At 36.3% G+C, this 17,347-nt stretch overlaps 1 protein-coding gene across 1 annotated transcript in view; it reads left to right on the forward strand.

Moving 5' to 3' along the window:
* Positions 1-17,347, forward strand: part of PPFIA2 (PTPRF interacting protein alpha 2) — a 535,398-nt gene that overhangs the window by 403,095 nt on the left and 114,956 nt on the right. Inside the window, exon 8 of the mRNA XM_062202051.1 lies at positions 2,228-2,344. Within this exon, the coding sequence (XP_062058035.1) occupies positions 2,228-2,344 (117 nt within the window). The remainder of the gene's footprint in view (positions 1-2,227; positions 2,345-17,347) is intronic.

Consider the following 17,347-nt stretch of genomic DNA (forward strand, 5'->3'; position numbering starts at 1 on the left):
GTTTATTTTAGGCACAAGGCTACATTTGAAATTTATCTGGCTTTCTAAATAACCCAAGATTTAAATTTATTTCTATTTTTAAATGTCCTTCCCTCACTTCTAAATAGGTGAGATAATATTAAAAATGCATAGATTTTTGTAATGTCCTAATATCATTTTCTAAGTATGTTTGTTAAGTCTTGATGGTTGTCTTGGTGGATTGTTAGCCTATAATGTTCCAATTCTTAAAAATTCATAATAAATTCAGAATAAAACTTCACCAGGTACCAGTGCTGATGTAATATTTTACATAAAACATATTAAGAATCTAATATAAAAATGGTATTTCCAAGAGCTATTACACTCTTCTTGTCATTCCTTTGATGCGACCAATTTCTGTGTTAACTAATGTGAAAGGAAGGTCTCCGAAGTTTCATGCACTCCAAATCTTGATCCTGTCTTATTTCTGGATTAATTAGGTTCACACACTTTGTTTTTTCATATCCATTCATTATTTAATTCAGCACGTTTTTATTGAATATGCTGCACATGGCAACTTGATGTTCTCCTTTGTATGAAAATGTTGTTTTCAATTAAACATTCCTCTGAAAATCGTTTTCCCATGAGATATAATTAGGATGTCTGCTAGCTAAATAAACAAGCAAAGTGAATAAACAAATAAAAGAATAAGATGTTTGATTTTCATGAGGCTACAAACACAAAAACGCACAGTGATGCATCGTAAAAGGGGTAGTGAAAAGCGCACCGTCTCTGAGCAGGGGATCGCAGCCAAGTATTGAAAGCTCGGGTTGGGTCCTTGTGTTAACTGGGGAAGAATGTGTGCTGTGGGACGATCAGCAGTTGCCTCAGCTCTGGGTAAGAAATCGCCAAGTGTGACTGTGGGATAGGAAGAAGGCCAGTGTAGCAGAAGCTAAGCAGTCCTGAAGGACACTGTAGACCTTGTGAAAAAGTTTAAGTTTGTGTCAACTACATTGAGAAAACATTGAATTATTTTGAAAAGCTAAGGGGTGAAAATATAGTTTAAATTGAAGAGATGAATCTGGCTGCTCTGTGGATAAGATTATAGATGGACAGAAGCGAAAATGAGGAAGCCAATTAGTCGGTGATGGCAGTGCAGCAAGAGAGAGAAGCTTTATGTAGTTGCCATTATGTGGTGTTCTACCCTTACAAAATGAGGCACCCCGTGTCCACATGCAGGAGGACATATACAAGGTCACCTGATTCACAGACACATTACCACAGAGCTGGGCACCAAAGCAATGGCAGGCAGGAGAATGAACATCCACTGGCCGATGTCTTTTTTTAAAAATTAAAATTAAAATTAAAGTTGGAGTTTATTAGTGTGTGTGACATATAGGTCCTCATAATTCCAATATGTAATTTTTATGACTCAACATTTTTCTATATTAAATAACTGTGGATGTTGACTTCTCCTAGAACTAGCACTAATTTCTGAATTGATAATACAATAAAATTTTCAATCAATAAATAAGTTATGACACTATTATAATGTCAAATATTTTTAAACTGATATCAATAAGTAGTAAATATTTTAAAAACAAAATTTTTTAAAGTTTGGAATCCTTTTCTCCATCCTGAATATTACTAAAGCTGATAATTTTCATGCATTAATTGCCTTCTGATCTTTTGCAAATTATTTTAATTTGGATTAGATATGTTAAAACAATGGCCATTAACATGTGACAAATTTAGTTCTAAGTACTCATAACAGCTTTACAATATTAAAGTCCAATTTATGTATTTGCTTATTTTAAAATGGTAGGATTGTTGTCCTAGTTAGTCTTCAGTCTGTAATCTTTTCACTTATGTTTCTTGTATACTTTAAAAGGGTAGACCAATCAGAATTTTTATCACATTTCATAAATCAATCAATTTCTAAATTAATCACATATACATTATTATCAACAATTGAGGCACATTTCCAACTAGCTATCTATTTCCCAATTTGAAAATATTTTGTTAGACAAGTCCCAGTGTTTTAACCTCTTCTTAGAAAAGATATTCTAAAAATATTATTAAAAACATTACTCAGAAGGCTAATCTAAATTTTAAAAATATTTTTGAAACAATAACATGATTAAAACTTAATGTTCACTTTCTGACCACTTGTCAATATTCATTAGTTATTACCCACATTCAAGTAACTTTAATTTTTGTACTTTATGCAAAACTTAGATTGTGAAAGCATACTGCTTTTATTTTGCAGATTGTTGCCTTGCGTGAACAAAATGTTCATATTCAAAGAAAAATGGCATCAAGTGAGGGATCCACAGAGTCAGAACATCTGGAAGGGATGGAACCGGGCCAGAAAGTCCACGAGAAGGTATGAGTCACATACTCTTACATGGAAATGTCTGCTGCCGCTGTTACGAAACAAGAATATGAAATATAAAAACCACACAATGAATGTTTAATAACTGCTGATTTACTAATTAATATGTTCATTTAACAATTGTTGATTTGTTGCTCAAAGGTTTATGATGATTTTCCATCTCATTTGTTATCTTAATTTGATTCTCATAAAAATACATATGTTATATGTTGTAACTATTAATGCATATATCTTTTTAATGTCTTACTACTTTTGATTTGATTCTATTAAAATTCTACAATTATATGTAAATACATATAAATAAAACATAAATTATACCATTTAAGTGGATATATAAAGTACATGTGTATGTGTATATATGTATATACACACATCTATTTGGATCTACTCAGGATTATTAGAAATATAATAAAGCTTTTGATTTACTAAGTATATTAAGTCATATTAAGTGCAGTTACTGACCAATTTGTTGTTTATCACTGCAATAAGTTTTTGATAGTCTCTTATTTGACTTAATGTTTGGGATGGCCCCAGCCATACTCCTGTTAGTGAAAGACTACATAATACAATACCTGATTGCGTCTATTGAGAGAATCATATGGTTTTTCTTCTGCAGTCTGTTAATGTAGTGTATCACATTGATTGTTTTGCGAACATTGAACCATCCCTGCATACCAGGGATAAATCCCACTTGATCTGGGTGGATGATCTTTCTGATGTGTTGTTGCATTCTATTGGCCAGAATTTTATTGAGGATTTTTGCATTTATGTTCATCAGGGATATTGGTCTGTAACTTTCTTTCAATGCTGCATCTTTTTCTGGCTTAGGAATTAAGGTGATGCTGGGTTCATAAAAAGAATTTGGGAGGATTCCCTCTTTTTCGATTGTTCTGAATAGTTTGAGAAGAATTGGAGTTAGTTCTTCCTGAAATGTCTGGTAGAACTCAGCAGTGAATCCATCTGGTCCTGGGCTTTTCTTTGTTGGGAGGGCCTTTATTACTGTTTCAATTTCTGTCTCAGTTATGGGTCTGTTTATGTTTTTTATGTCTTCCTGGTTCAATTTAGGTAGGGTGCATGTGTCCAGGAATCTATCCATTTCTGATAGATTTCCCTGTTTGCAGGCATACAATTCCTTGTAGTAATTTCTGATGATTCTTTTTATTTCTGTGGTGTCTGTTGTTACGTTTCCTTTTTCATCTCTGATTGTATTGATTTGGGTCTTTTCTTTTTTTAGTTAGTTGGGCCAATGGGGTGTCAATTTTGTTGCATTTGCAACAAAATGGAGGAATCTGTAAAACATCATGCTGATTGAATTAAGCCAGTCCCAAAGGGACAAATATCATATGTTCTCCCTGATTGGTGACAACTAACCAAGCACCAAAAAGGAAACCTGTTGAAGTGAAATGGACACTATGAGAAACAGTGATTTGATCAGCCCTTGTCCTGACTGTTGATGTACGATTTAATACTTTATTCCTTTTAGTATTTTTTCTTGTTCTAGTTAATACTATTGGTTGAACTCTGTGATTAACACACAATTATTCTTAGGTGTTTAAATTTAACTGAAAAGTGATCCCTAAGAGAGGGAGGAGATGTAGAATTTGGGACATGCTCAATTGAACTTGCCCCAAATGGTGGAGTTAGAAATGTGCCAGGGGATTCCAATACAATCCCATCAAGGTTGCATATACCAATGGCATCTCACCAGTCCAAGTGATCAATGTCAGTACACAATTGATCACTCTGATAGGTCTAAGAGTCAAAAACAAGATTAGTGTCTGCAAATACTAACTGATAGAATAAAAAAAGGAAGAGAATGATCCAACATGGGAAGTGGGATACACAGCAGACTAATAGAATGGCAGATATCCTAAATAGCACTCTGGCCTCAGAATCAGCCCTTAAGGCATTCGGATATGGCTGAAGAGCCCATGAGAGTATTGTAGGCATGGAAAGCCAAGACACTCTGGCAAAAAACAAACAAACAAACAAACAAACAAAAAACCTAAATGGAAGATCTCTGCAAGTGAGATCCCAGTGGAAAGAACAGGGCCATCACAAAAGGAGGTACCTTTCTCTGAAGGGAGGAGAGAACTTCCACTTTGACTATGACCCTGTCAGAATAAGATCGAAGTCAGGGAATTCAAAAGGCCTCCATAGCCTTGGCAACTCATGACTAGGGTAATTACTGACGCCATAAACAAGAGTGTCAAATTATAAGTCAACAACAGGAGCCACTGTGTACTTACTCCTCATGTGGGATCTCTGTCCTTAATGTGTTGTCCAATGTGAATTAATGCTATAACTAGTACTCCAAACAGTATTTTACACTTTGTGTTTCTGTGTGGGTTCAAACTGATGAAATCTCTACTTAATATATACTAAATCGATCTTCTGTATATAAAGATAATTGAAAATGAATCTTGATGTGAATGGAATGGGAGAGGGAGCAGGAGATGGGAGGGGTGTGAATGGGAGGGAAGTTATGGGGGGGGCACTGTAATCCATAAACTGTACTTTGGAAATTTATGTTTACTAAATAAAAGTGAAAAAAATGAAAAAAAAAACTATGGATAGATTTCAAAATTGTACCTAAAAAACTTTTTTTCCAAATTATTTATATATTTAAGAGGGGATGGATGTGGGGAGGGAAGGGGAAGAGAGAGGGAATCCTCCCATTCATTGGTTCACTCCTCAGATGTTCACAATGATTAAAGCTAGGCTGGTGCATGGCTTGGAGCTTGGAATTCAGTCCAGGCCTTTTTGAGGGCCACAGGAATCCAATTACTTGATTATTTGATCCATCACTGCTGCCTCCTAGGATCTGCATTAGCAGGGAGCTGGAGTCAGCTGACAGAGCTGTGTCCTGTGGGATGCAGGAGTCCTAAATGCTAGCAAAACACCAGCTCTGAAACTTCTCTTTTTATTCCATTTTTCCAGAAACTATTTTCTCTAAGCACCACATTTCTGCAGCATGCAGAAATTTTTGTCTGCTTAATTTTACAGATAATGGAATTGAAACTTAGATTGAAAGGTAAAATGCCTTAATGTAGAGCAGGTAATCTCACCTCCAGATGATATTGTGTCCTCACATTCATGAATGTAAGGATAACTTCTCTGTGTGTTATTGTTGGCTTTTATTCTTTGATAATCACACGTGTTAGTTTTTTTAATGAGTTGATTATTTTCTTCTAATCAAGTGTGTGATTTTAAAAGAATTCTTTCATTATCTCCCACCCCTATAACTTGATTCCAAACACACTTTCGCAGACAGTAGCATTCAACATCTTTGACCATTGTGGGTATGGTTCTATATCTGGGCAAGAGAGACCCCTGTCCTAGACCCACATTTTGGAGGCTTGGCTCTGGTTCTCTGTCCATGGGACCAAGTGTCATTGCACAACCATGAGCTACTATAGTTCTTCTTGACCTAACCACACATCAGGCACCTGAAAGTTCAGACTCACTGTTCAGATAGATCTTAGCCTACCAAAGGCCCTCTGTGACCTGCCTGCACCTATTGTTCTCACCTGTACACGTAAAGAGCAGCAAGAAGGACCAGTGATTGCTGATAGTGCATAAAATCTGAAACTCTGCCTGGAGGATCCACGTATGTGGGGGCGGAGCAGATCTGAACTGTCAAACTATCCAAAACAGGAAGGGAACAGGCTAAAGTCCAGCAGCCATATCTGGGTAACTAAGCTTTCACGTGTGGATTCAAGGAATTAGAATTCATGGTGAGAATCAGGTCTCGTGGTCCATGTGAGAGTGCCTTTTGGGGGACCGTGCTGTGGCAGACAGGGTGAAGCCTCCACATGCAGTGCCAGTATCCCATATGGGTACCAGTGGGAGTTCCAGCTGCTCCTCTTCCCATCCAGCTCCCTGCTAATATGCCTGGGAATGCAACAGAGGATGGCCCAAGTGCTTAAGCCCCTGCACTCATCTGGGAGACCTGGAGTAAGCTCCTGGATCCTGGCTTCAGCCTGGCCCAGCCTCTGTCATTGAGGCCATTTGGGGAGTGAACAAGCAGATGGAGGAGAATTTTTGTCTCTCTCTCTCTCTCTCTCTCCCTCCCTGTCTCTCTCTGTTTCTGTCTCTGTCTCCTATCTTGTGTCTCTGCACTCCAAATAAATAAATGAATCTTTGAAAAAAAAATAAAGTGCATTTTCAAGGAAGACAATAGAAGGTTTTTTTCTTTTGACAATGCGTTAGCTTGATTTATAATTGTGAAAGACTTGTGGCAGGTGGAGCATTCTTTGCTCTTTTGCCCTGGGCCTCACTGCTACTCACTATAAGAAGTAAAATTTAAGGGCAGTTATTGTAGTATAGTTTAAGCCCCTGCTTGGGACACACATATCACATATAGGAATGCCAGTTTGAGTCCCTGCTACCCTGCTTCCAATCCACTTTCCTGCTAATACTCCTGGGAGGCAGTAGATGATGACTGAAATCCTCTGGTTCCTGCCACCCATTTGGGAGACCTGGATGGAGTTCCTAGCTCCTGGTTTCTGACTGGGCCAGCCTTGGCTGTTCAGGAATTTTGGAGTAAATCAGTAGATGGAAGATCCCTCTCTTGCGTATCTCTCCCCCTCTCTGTGTCACTCTGCCTTTCAAATAAACAAACAAGTCTTTAGAACAGAAATTCAATTTAATTTCAACCCTTTATCATGTAACTATGTATACAGTAGACCATTGTGTATACACATTTGTGTTTGTATGTGTGTGTATGTATGTGTGTAATAGTGAAACAAAACATTCACAGAACAATAAGCAGTTATACTTAACTGTATGCAATGCATTTAGATAATTCTCATGCATTTGATAATTCTCATGCATAAATCTCATACATTGTGACGGTGGGATGACTTTAGCTCTTCACAGAGCTAAGGATGGAGGAGGAAGTGGCTGATCTTTCAGTGATCACATGGCACGTACAGCACCTTTTTAGCATGTCCTGGGAGGTCCCTCTCAAGCTGCATGGCCTCTGCTCACTTCTCTTGTCTCTCTGGCTTATTAATCAATTTTGAACTTACGTACCATGAATGAGTGAACCAAGCTGCATCTCCCCTTTTTACACTGTTGCTCTTGTTATTCTACTTTGCCAGTCTGATTGTTATTCACAACACTTATATAACTGAAAATAAAATGCAACATAATTTAAGGAACCATAATGTACAAATGTGAAAGCCAAATAAACCTAGAATCAGAAATAGATTTCTAGTTGCAGATTTCATTTCTTTAGTTCCTGTTAGGTAGAAAAATTATAGCCAAAAAGTGTATAAAATGAAATGAAAAGCCGGTGGCAAGAATAATTCTCAGAACAGAAAATCGCTATTTTCTTTTTTATTTTATTTTATTTATTTGAAAGCCAGAGTTACAGAGAGAGAGAAAATCACTATTTTCAATGTAGAATTTTCATGTATGAACAATACTGAACCAAAGTGTTATAAAAGGTGGAATATGAGATATGAGATATAATTATAAAATTAAGGGTGTTATGGGATTTTTAACATTGCAATGCAATTTTAGACTGAAAAGCCAGTGTAAATAGCCAGACAAAAATAGACTCTTGGAAGGTCAGTAGAGTTATATGAGCAATGTGATACTCAGTGAACAAAAACTTTTTTTATGATATTGTGTCATATTATGAGATATCATAATATGAAGATTCTACAGGGTCTCACATAAACCTGTTAGTTGTTCAGCAAGTTTGCCTTATCTGTACACCTTATTTCTATTTTAAAATAACAGTAAATATCACTTATCATAAGTTCTGTTATTCCAGTGTCCACTGCTAAGTTCTAACACTGAAGCATCATCCCTGAGAATGTCTCAGCCTATTGACCTTATTTCGTCTGTATTATAAGCATTGCTCACTACATGTCAATGACTTCAACAACTGACCTTCAAAAAATTCAGTCTTGTGAACTGTAATTCATGTTAGGCATCATTATTTTCCGCTACCCAAGACAGTTTTGATTTGGGTTTATTTATGTTAAGATAGAACTATCATAACATTTTCTTTGAATCCATCTCATAGATTTACTTTAATTCCTACTGAAACATAACAATAAAATGTGTATTTATTTCTTATTCATCAATAGAACTTTAAAGCAATGAAATCAAGCAAGATGGTGAGGTTTATGAATTTGCAATTTTGGAAAGTGGAGGTCCAAGTATAGTCCTAGATATGAGGGCTTGGTTGGTCTGCTTATTTGTGATTGGTTAGGAAAAGGCCCACACAAGGCACGAATAGGCAGTTCTGTGATTCATCCATATATACAAGAAGTTATCCTGTAACAATTTTTAGAAGCAGAGCTACAGAGAAGCATATGGTCAATGATGTTCTATGTGCAGTGCTTAAAAAAAAAAAAAGAAAAAAAAGTATGGGAACTCATTGAGTTCAAAACAAAACTATTGCTGCATGTTGTGACTAGGTTACTGTCCATTTACTATCATCTCACTAGATGGAAAGTTAAACTGAAATTGACTCCTCTGCCTTTAATAATAAATTATAATTCATAATATTAGCCCAGATTAGAGGGAAGCAGAATAAACAATTCAGTGGAAGATAATTCCAAAGACTTTAAAAGGCTGATTTACAAGAATTTGAATGAAAATTTACTCACTTATTGTTATCCAAATGACATAATTTGAGAGTATACTTGTGTCAAATAATTTGCTTCCTATGGAGACATACTGAAAATCAAAAAATTTTCTCCTTTGTGTTGTTTCATCCAATATGTTAATTCAGGAGAAAATTTCAGTATGTCATTTTGAATTTCCTCCATTGACCTAATTTTATTTTTCACATAGGTAGAATGTGCCTATCTCAACATATCTCATGAAGTACTAGTTTCCCAGGGGTTGTGGGTTTGTTGTTTTCTTTTTTTTTGGTGTGGGGGGTTAGGGGAAGAAAGAGCGAGATAAAGAGAGAAATACAGAGAGACAGAGGCAGAGACAAAACTCTCATATATTGGTTCACTTCCCAAATGTTCACAGTACCCAGAAATGAGCCAGTCCTCCAGCCAAAGCTGAGAGCCAAGTTCTCAATCCAGGTTGCCCATGTGTGTGGCAAGAAACCAGTGACTTGAGCTGTCACCTGATGCCTCCCAGGCTACAGGTTATCAGGAAACTGGAGTCAGAAGTGGAGCTAAGACTCAAGCTCAAGCACTTCCATATGAGATGTGGGTGTCCCAGTTGATGTGTCAACCATTAGACCAAAATCCTGTCCTCTGAAATTTTTTATTTGAGAGGCAGACAGAGGCTCCTTAAGAATTTAATGGGTGTTTCATTGTGCTCATCACCCTACAAGTGAGAATCCCAAGGACAAGTAAATTAAGAAATTCTGAAATTCTACCCGTTACAATTTTAAACTGATATCCTTACTATAGTATTTCTTAAATTTTTTAAATGTTCAGTATTGTTAAGGTCCAAGAGTGGAATACACTACACAGTATTTCCATAGATGCACTTTCTCTACTGGAGAACAGTGTATGCCACAGTGAACATTCTGTTGGATACTCCTTTCTGGCTCATCTTTAATGATGAGCAACACATTCTTCAAACCTGTCTGGAAACCCCATTAACAAAGAGCTACAAGCCTAGCAGATCACAATAAATAACTGATATAAAGCCCTTTCCACTTTTCAAAAGGTGCTTTTACATAAGTCGTTTTAATTGATCCCTGTAACAATCCTGTGAGGTTTGTAGAACAAGAATTAAGTACAAAGTCATATGGATCATGAAGAAGAGGAGCTGAGATAAACTGGTCACAAGTGTACAAAGATTAAAAGAAAACTTCAGGTGGAAAAAGGCAGAGTATAAACTATCTAATTTCATGGATTTCAAAGTATGCATGTATTTATATTAAGCAAAGTCTTATACCTGTCTAGGCGTTTAAGAAGATGAAAGAGTTTTTTTGACTAGCCATAAGACTTTAAACATTTTTCAGAAATAAACCTTAGATAAAAAAAATTTGTTATACTTGTTTGAATGTCTTAAGTAATCATTTGGTCAAGTGTATTTCTACAGCAATTCTTATAGATCTCTCCTTTGTCATCAATTATTTCTCTCTCTATTCTACTCCTGTATCATACAAAACTCTTTCAACATGAGACAAAATTGTCTCTAAGCCCCAAACTGTTGCTCTATTTTCTATTCCTCCTTGCAGCAAAGTTCTTTTGATGTCTACTCAATGTCCACAGATGCTTTCCTCCTATTCTTTGTGATATTTCCATCCTTTTCCATTTCTTTCTGATCATTTCAATAAGGCCTTTGTTCCACCATTCCATGAAAATCAGTCCTGTTACAGTCAGCCATCACTAAACCTGTGTTGATACATATGATAGCCAGCTCTCAGTTCTTGTAGCTGATGTCTCAGCAGTATTTGATGCACCTGAGCGCTCTTTTCTCTTGAATACACTTTCTTCATTTGCATTATAAGTAACCCAACTCTGGTTCTCTGGTTTGTTCTACCTCGTCAGAAGCTCTATCTCCATCTCCTTTAATGGATCAAACTCTTTCTTCTTGACTTCTTGATTTTGGAGTGCTTCTGGACTCTTTCATTCACAGCCTGTGGATTGACACATGCTCAATGATATCAATCAACCTCATAGTTTTTAGTGTCCAAATGGTAATATTTACAAGTGTTTATCTCTAATCAGGTTTTGCAACCAAACACATATATCTAACCACTACTGAATATTTTCACTTGGATGTTACAAGACATTTGCACACTCAAAATGTTAAAAATTTACCTCTTAATGCCCACACAACACTCCTACAAAAAGCAAAGCAAAACAAGCAAACAAAACTTTGCTCCTCTTCTCCATCTCACATAAAGGTAACTTTACCTTTTCTGTTTTTCAATTTGAAGAATTAAAAGTCTTCCTCTCATACCCCTTCATCTTCCATATCCTCCATCACCATATCAAATTATGAAATTAATTCTATTGCTATATTTTGAAAATATATCCAGAATCTAACTACTTCTTGCCAGTTTTACTAACCATTCTGATTCGGTCCACTATCACTTCCCACCTAAATGATTGTACTCTCCTCTCTCAAGAGTTTTCTTTGCTTCTCTCATGAACTCTCCATGGTCTTTCCAATACAGAATGAATCAAACTGATGTTTTAAAATATACTCTCTGAACACGTCAGTCATCTACTTAAAACTCTGCCAGTTTATAAAATCTTATCTTCTGATTTCATCTCCAATTCTAACCCAGCCACACTGGCCTCCTGTTGACTTTGCCTTGCCTCTGCCTGAAATTCCATTTTCGCAGATAGTTACATAAGTAAATCTCTCAGTTCCATCAAACCTGTGTTCAAATGTGATAGCATATTCTAACACAGCATTTAATTTACTTATAAGATCTGTAATTTCTTCTCTGCCCTCTCAGATGAAGAATAAGCTCCAAGAGTATCTGGGGCTTTATTTTATCCCTAATGAGGCTCAGATGCCTGTAATAGTTCCTGAAACATGGACACACTTAATAAATATGTGTTTAGTACATAAATATGTGAATGTCACATTTCTTAAACTGTTGTAACTATTAAAATCTTTATTCTTTTTTTAAAGGTTTATTTTATTTACTTGAAAGACAGTTACAGAGAGGCAAAGGAAGAGACAGAAAGAGAGGTCTTCCATCTGCTGGTTCACTCTCCAAATGGCCACAATGACCAAAGCTGGGCTGATCCGAAGCCAGGAGCCAGGGGCTTCTTCCAGGTTGCCCATGCAGGTGCAGGGACCCAAGCACTGAGGTCGTATTCTACTGCTTTCCCAGGCCATAGCAGAGAGCTTGATGGGAAGTAGAGCAGCCAGGACACAAACCGATGCCCATATGTGATGCCAGCACTGCAGGCAGTGGCTTTATCTGCTATGCCACAGCACCAGCCCCAAAATCTTTATTCTTAGAGCTCAATAATGTCATATTTTTGAATTTTATCTTTAAATCCTATTGAGTAGAATTACTTGAATTCTTAAATTAATTTATAGATAATAGTTACCTGTATGATATTCTGTCTTCCTACCCATATACATGACTTATTTTTCCATTTATTTATTTTTCTAATTGTGTATGCCTTATATTCTTCAATTAAATTGTTTGTTTTTTATTTAGATCTTACATATTATTAGATTTTTCTAGTTTTAGTTTTATTATTATTGCAATTGTCTCATTTTCATAATTAGTAAGTTAACACTGCTAGGTAAAGATGTTATTAATTTTTAAATATATACATGACATCCAGCAAACTTGTTAACTGATGTACTAGTTCTGAGTTTTTGTGCTTTTGGACTTTTCTATGTAATTAAGCAAATAAAGAGGATTTTATATTCTCTTCTCCTCTTTTTATTTTTGTAACATTTATTTATTTACTTGTAAGTCAGAGTTACACAGAGAGGGAAGGAGAGGCAGAGAGAGAGAGAGAGAGAGAAGTGTCTTCCATCTGCTGGTTCAGTCCCCATTCGGTCTCAATGGCCGGAGCTGCACTGATCTGAAGCCAGGAGCCAGGAGCTTCTTCCAGGTCTCCCACGCAGGTACAGGGGCCCAAGGACTTGGGCCATCTTCTACTGCTTTCCCAGGCCATAGCAGAGAGCTGGATGGAAAGTGGAGCAGCCGTGTCTCGAACCAGCAGCCATATGGGATGCTGGCACTGCAGGCAGTGTCGGCTTTACCCACTACACCACAGCATCAGCCCCTTCTCCTCTTTCCCATAGGGTAAAACTTTTATAAATGTTGAACAGTATGGATCGGAATAGTTTACTTGACTTTAAGAGCTACTTTATAAAGCTAACTAACTTTATAAAGCTTTATAAAGATAACTAACTTAATAAAGCTACTAAAAGTTCATAATTATAATGCTACTTAACATTTTATCAATAATGGTTAATTTTATCATGTTAACTGGTATTTTTCCCTTTTACAAGTTTACTAAGAGTTGTTATCAGAATAAATTATATTCACCTTTAAAAGTAGTAGATTTGATTTACAGATAATCTGATGATAAACTTTTTCTTCAGCTATGCATGAAAATCTTTTGCATGTTAACTATTAAACTTGCTTTTCTGACAAAAATTAACTATTTAAAAATTGAAAAAATATATCTCTCTTGTGTTTGATTCATGATTGTTATTACTATATCTACCACTAGTTATTTCCATATAATTGTTTTGACCTGATGGGGATACAGATAAGGTGAATTGTCTTTTGAGTCTTTAATTAAATATAAAGAGGCCCAAATTTTAGTGTCTGCCAACTCACTCTTGGGGACACTGTCACTCTAGCTGAATTGCAAAGGACCTCAAAATTTAATCAGACCAGAGAGGCCAGTTTTTCTTTAAACAAGTTGTAAAAAGAGAACTGGAAAATCTGATAAAGTAACAAGTGAACAACCATTTATTTTCTGCTATTGCATCTCTGAAATCCTCCAGCTGTCAGATTGAAAACAGTTGTTCTCTGAAAATAAAATACTGGCCATGCACCATTTCAATAACCCACTGCCAGACAAGCCAAATGAAACCATCCCATGTGGATCTTTGCTTTTTGACTTTAAAATTCTACCAGCAGTATTGACAATCTCTACAAAAGTGGTTACACAGGAATAATTTTCCCTTCTCCAAATTACATCAGTTAAAGTTAAGGGTCACCCTTATATTCTGAAACTCATAAAGATGACAGAGCAAACTACACACCAAGTAGGAACACTAGGGACCTGCAGTATGGGTCCCAGCCCATACTTCCATTTGCAGCCTGTTATGTTCTCCTAGTGAACTCTTTCTGTTCTAGTCTATTGTCTTAGCCCATCAGAGAATTTGGAATAGCACTGAACTTCATAATTGAAAGAATGAAGTCTTATTTACCCTCCTTTCCCTGAGATTTCCTGGTGATTGTGTCAAGTATCTTCCATTTCTCTCACCATCAAGACAGGGTACTGGTGTTGTAGTGTAGCGGTAAAACTACTACCTGCAACAACAGCATCCCATATGAGTGCAGATTCATGTCCTGGCCACTGAACCTCCTGTACAGCTACCTGCTGATGGCATTACAAGCCAGGGGGAGATGTCCCAAGTGCTTGATCCCCTGCCATCCATGCGGGAGACGGAAGAAGCTCCTGACTCCTGAGTTGAGCCTGGCACTGCCTTGGCCACTGAGGCCATCTGGAAAGTGAACCAGTAAATGGAAAATCTGTGACCCTCTCTCTGTGACTCTGTGACTCTCCCTTTCAAATAGGTAAATAAATCTTTTTTAAAAATCAAGACACATTGGAAGAGACAGTTTTTGTCAAGTTTCTATTAAATGTTCTTCCTCTTGGACATGGATACATTCTTGACTTGTATTTATGTACCTAAACAGATTTTTAAGGACTCAATGTAGAATTAAAAGAAAGCTTTGAATTTTTGTTGGAGAGCCTGAAATCAAAGATAAAATGTGGCTATCTGTAAGAAAATATTTGAAATCTGGGGACAAGATTTATTTTGAGAGTTAAAAATGCAATAAGGAGATCAACAAAAAATAGTATAGGCAAACTCAGTGTCCCCTGAAATCATGAACTTGAAGCCTTGTCTTCTCCAGTGCTTAAATGTGTCATTAATTACTTAGAATGCTTTCTTTGTTCCTGGCTCCCCCTACCACGAGCGCACGCGCACACACACACACACACAATGTTACTCTCAGGCAGGAACCTTCATATTCTTAGCAACCTAGTATCTGCAATAGTAGAAGTTAAAAAAAATTATAGAGTTTTGGTGGATGGCTGAATGGACAAATAAAACAATGAAGAAAAGAGAAATAAAATAATGAACAAAAGGAGAAAAGGGAAGGAGGGAAGAAAAGGAGAATACTTCTAGGAACCAGAGTGTCTGAATTTAAATCTTAATCTCATCTCATTATTTTTTGTAAGTGTGGCCTCAGGAAAAATGCACTCTGTTCTTCAGACACCTTTTCTGTCTTTAATAAGGTTGTTAATTAATTTCACAACAAGCTGCATAGAATGCATTTGAACAGTGCCCAACACATAGTCAGAACTTAATAAATGTTACCAAAGTGAAGCAATTGTTATTAACTCAAGAGTAGAGCCAGAAAACACACAAGTTCTATGTTTTTGGATAAGTACTCTATAATGTTAGCTATTACAATTATTTGTCTTTGTGCTAATGGAATATATAGTCTTATTTGAGGATTTAGAAGTAAATCTAAACTTGAGGATTCAAAGTAAAATGAGGAGCACAAGGACCACTAAGAATGACTGAAAATGTTTGCTAAGATATCAGGTTTTCAAAAGAACTTCCTTGGATCAATGTCTTATCTAGGATTTGCTCATACAGTTTGCTCATAGATATTGAGGCCTGATGAAATCCTTTAATGAGGTAGCTTTTCATCCTGCATTGACTTATACTAACCTTACAGTTCACCATCATCTTGAGTTTGGAGAGATTTTTTTTCTTATTATTTTTCTGCCTATGAGTACTTTCCCTGTGTGGGTTTGTATTGTTTAGGTTTTTGGTTCTACTTCCCTTTAGTACCACATTTCTCACCTCACAGATAAGATTTTCCCCTGTTTGCAAGATTTTTCCCCATCCACCAAAGAATTATCACTGGCTGATTACTTATGCTGATTGAAAAACTTAGTGTAACTTCTTTGACCACACAATGAATAATTCATCTCTCACTACAAAACTTTGTAGTATATTTATTTTTGAAAATGAAATGGAACTTCGCAGTGGTTGCCCCTTTTTTGCAGATAGAGTTTAGATATAACTGAGCCTCTAATACCTGATGTTAACTAATAATAACACACATTAGAAATTTCTACTCTTTTATGCCATCTTTTTCTATATTCTCTGGAAAGATTAGCAAACTATGAGAATAAGAAAATAAAAATTTGCTTTAATTCAGTAGGAGAGAATCAGGGCTTACAATTCAGACATGAAAACATATAGGAATGGTGGTGTCACACATCCTCTGATCACATCTTTGTGAAATGTCCAGAAATCAGTTATCTGTAGTGACAGATAGTAGTTTACTGGTTTCCTAGGGATCAGAATTAGAACAGCTGTGTCTGATATTGAGTGTGAAGTTTCTTTTTGGAATGCAAATGTTCTCAGATTACATTATGTTAATAGTTGGAAAACCCCAAAAGTATATGAAATAATATTGAACTTTTATACTTTAAAATGATGAATTTTGTGGTATGTAGGTTATACCTCAATAAAGGTGTTTTAAATAAGCATTGACTTTTTCTTTAATTCAGTAATTAGTCATTTCAGTTAAAGTGTCACACTTCATTTGAAAGCTAACTCAAGAAAAAATAATTTGGAATAAAACGAGATTCATTTTCTAAGTTGTAAATCACAGCTTCAGTATGACATTTCTCTGAAATTATGTGAACATGTTTTAAGTTCATCATAAAATATATTTAGGTAATTTGAGTAGATAAAAGTTTACAGAATTTTAGACATAGAATATTCATAAACACTTTAGAGAAAAAGTTGAAATATCGGAAGTTCCCGAGGATAGCCCCATATTCCAAAGTAGCCCATGTAGTACATATCTGTTGCTTAAAGGAAATTGAGAGGCTAATATTATTAAAGTGCTTTATTTAGTTTTCTGATTACTGCTTTTATTTAGCTAAATTCATGCTTTTTTAAAAATAATTATTTTATTTATTTGAAAGACATAGTTTGGGATTTAGATATCCAAATGTAATAAAAAATTTTTTAAAGATTTATTTGTTTGAAAGGCAGAGTTACAGGCTGGCACCGTGGCTCACTAGGCTAATCCTCCACCTGTGGCGTCAGCACCCTGGGTTCTAGTCCCGGTTGGGGCGCCGGATTCTGTCCTGGTTGCTCCTCTTCTAGTCCAGCTCTCTGCTGAGGCCCGGGAAGGCAGTGAAGGATGGCCCAAGTGCTTGGGCCCTGCACCTGCATGGGAGACCAGGAGGAAGCACCTGGCTCCTGGCTTCAGATGGGTGCAGCACGCCGGCCGTA

Source organism: Lepus europaeus, chromosome 10 (assembly GCF_033115175.1).
Source record: "Lepus europaeus isolate LE1 chromosome 10, mLepTim1.pri, whole genome shotgun sequence".
Classification (NCBI taxonomy): Eukaryota; Metazoa; Chordata; class Mammalia; order Lagomorpha; family Leporidae; genus Lepus; species Lepus europaeus.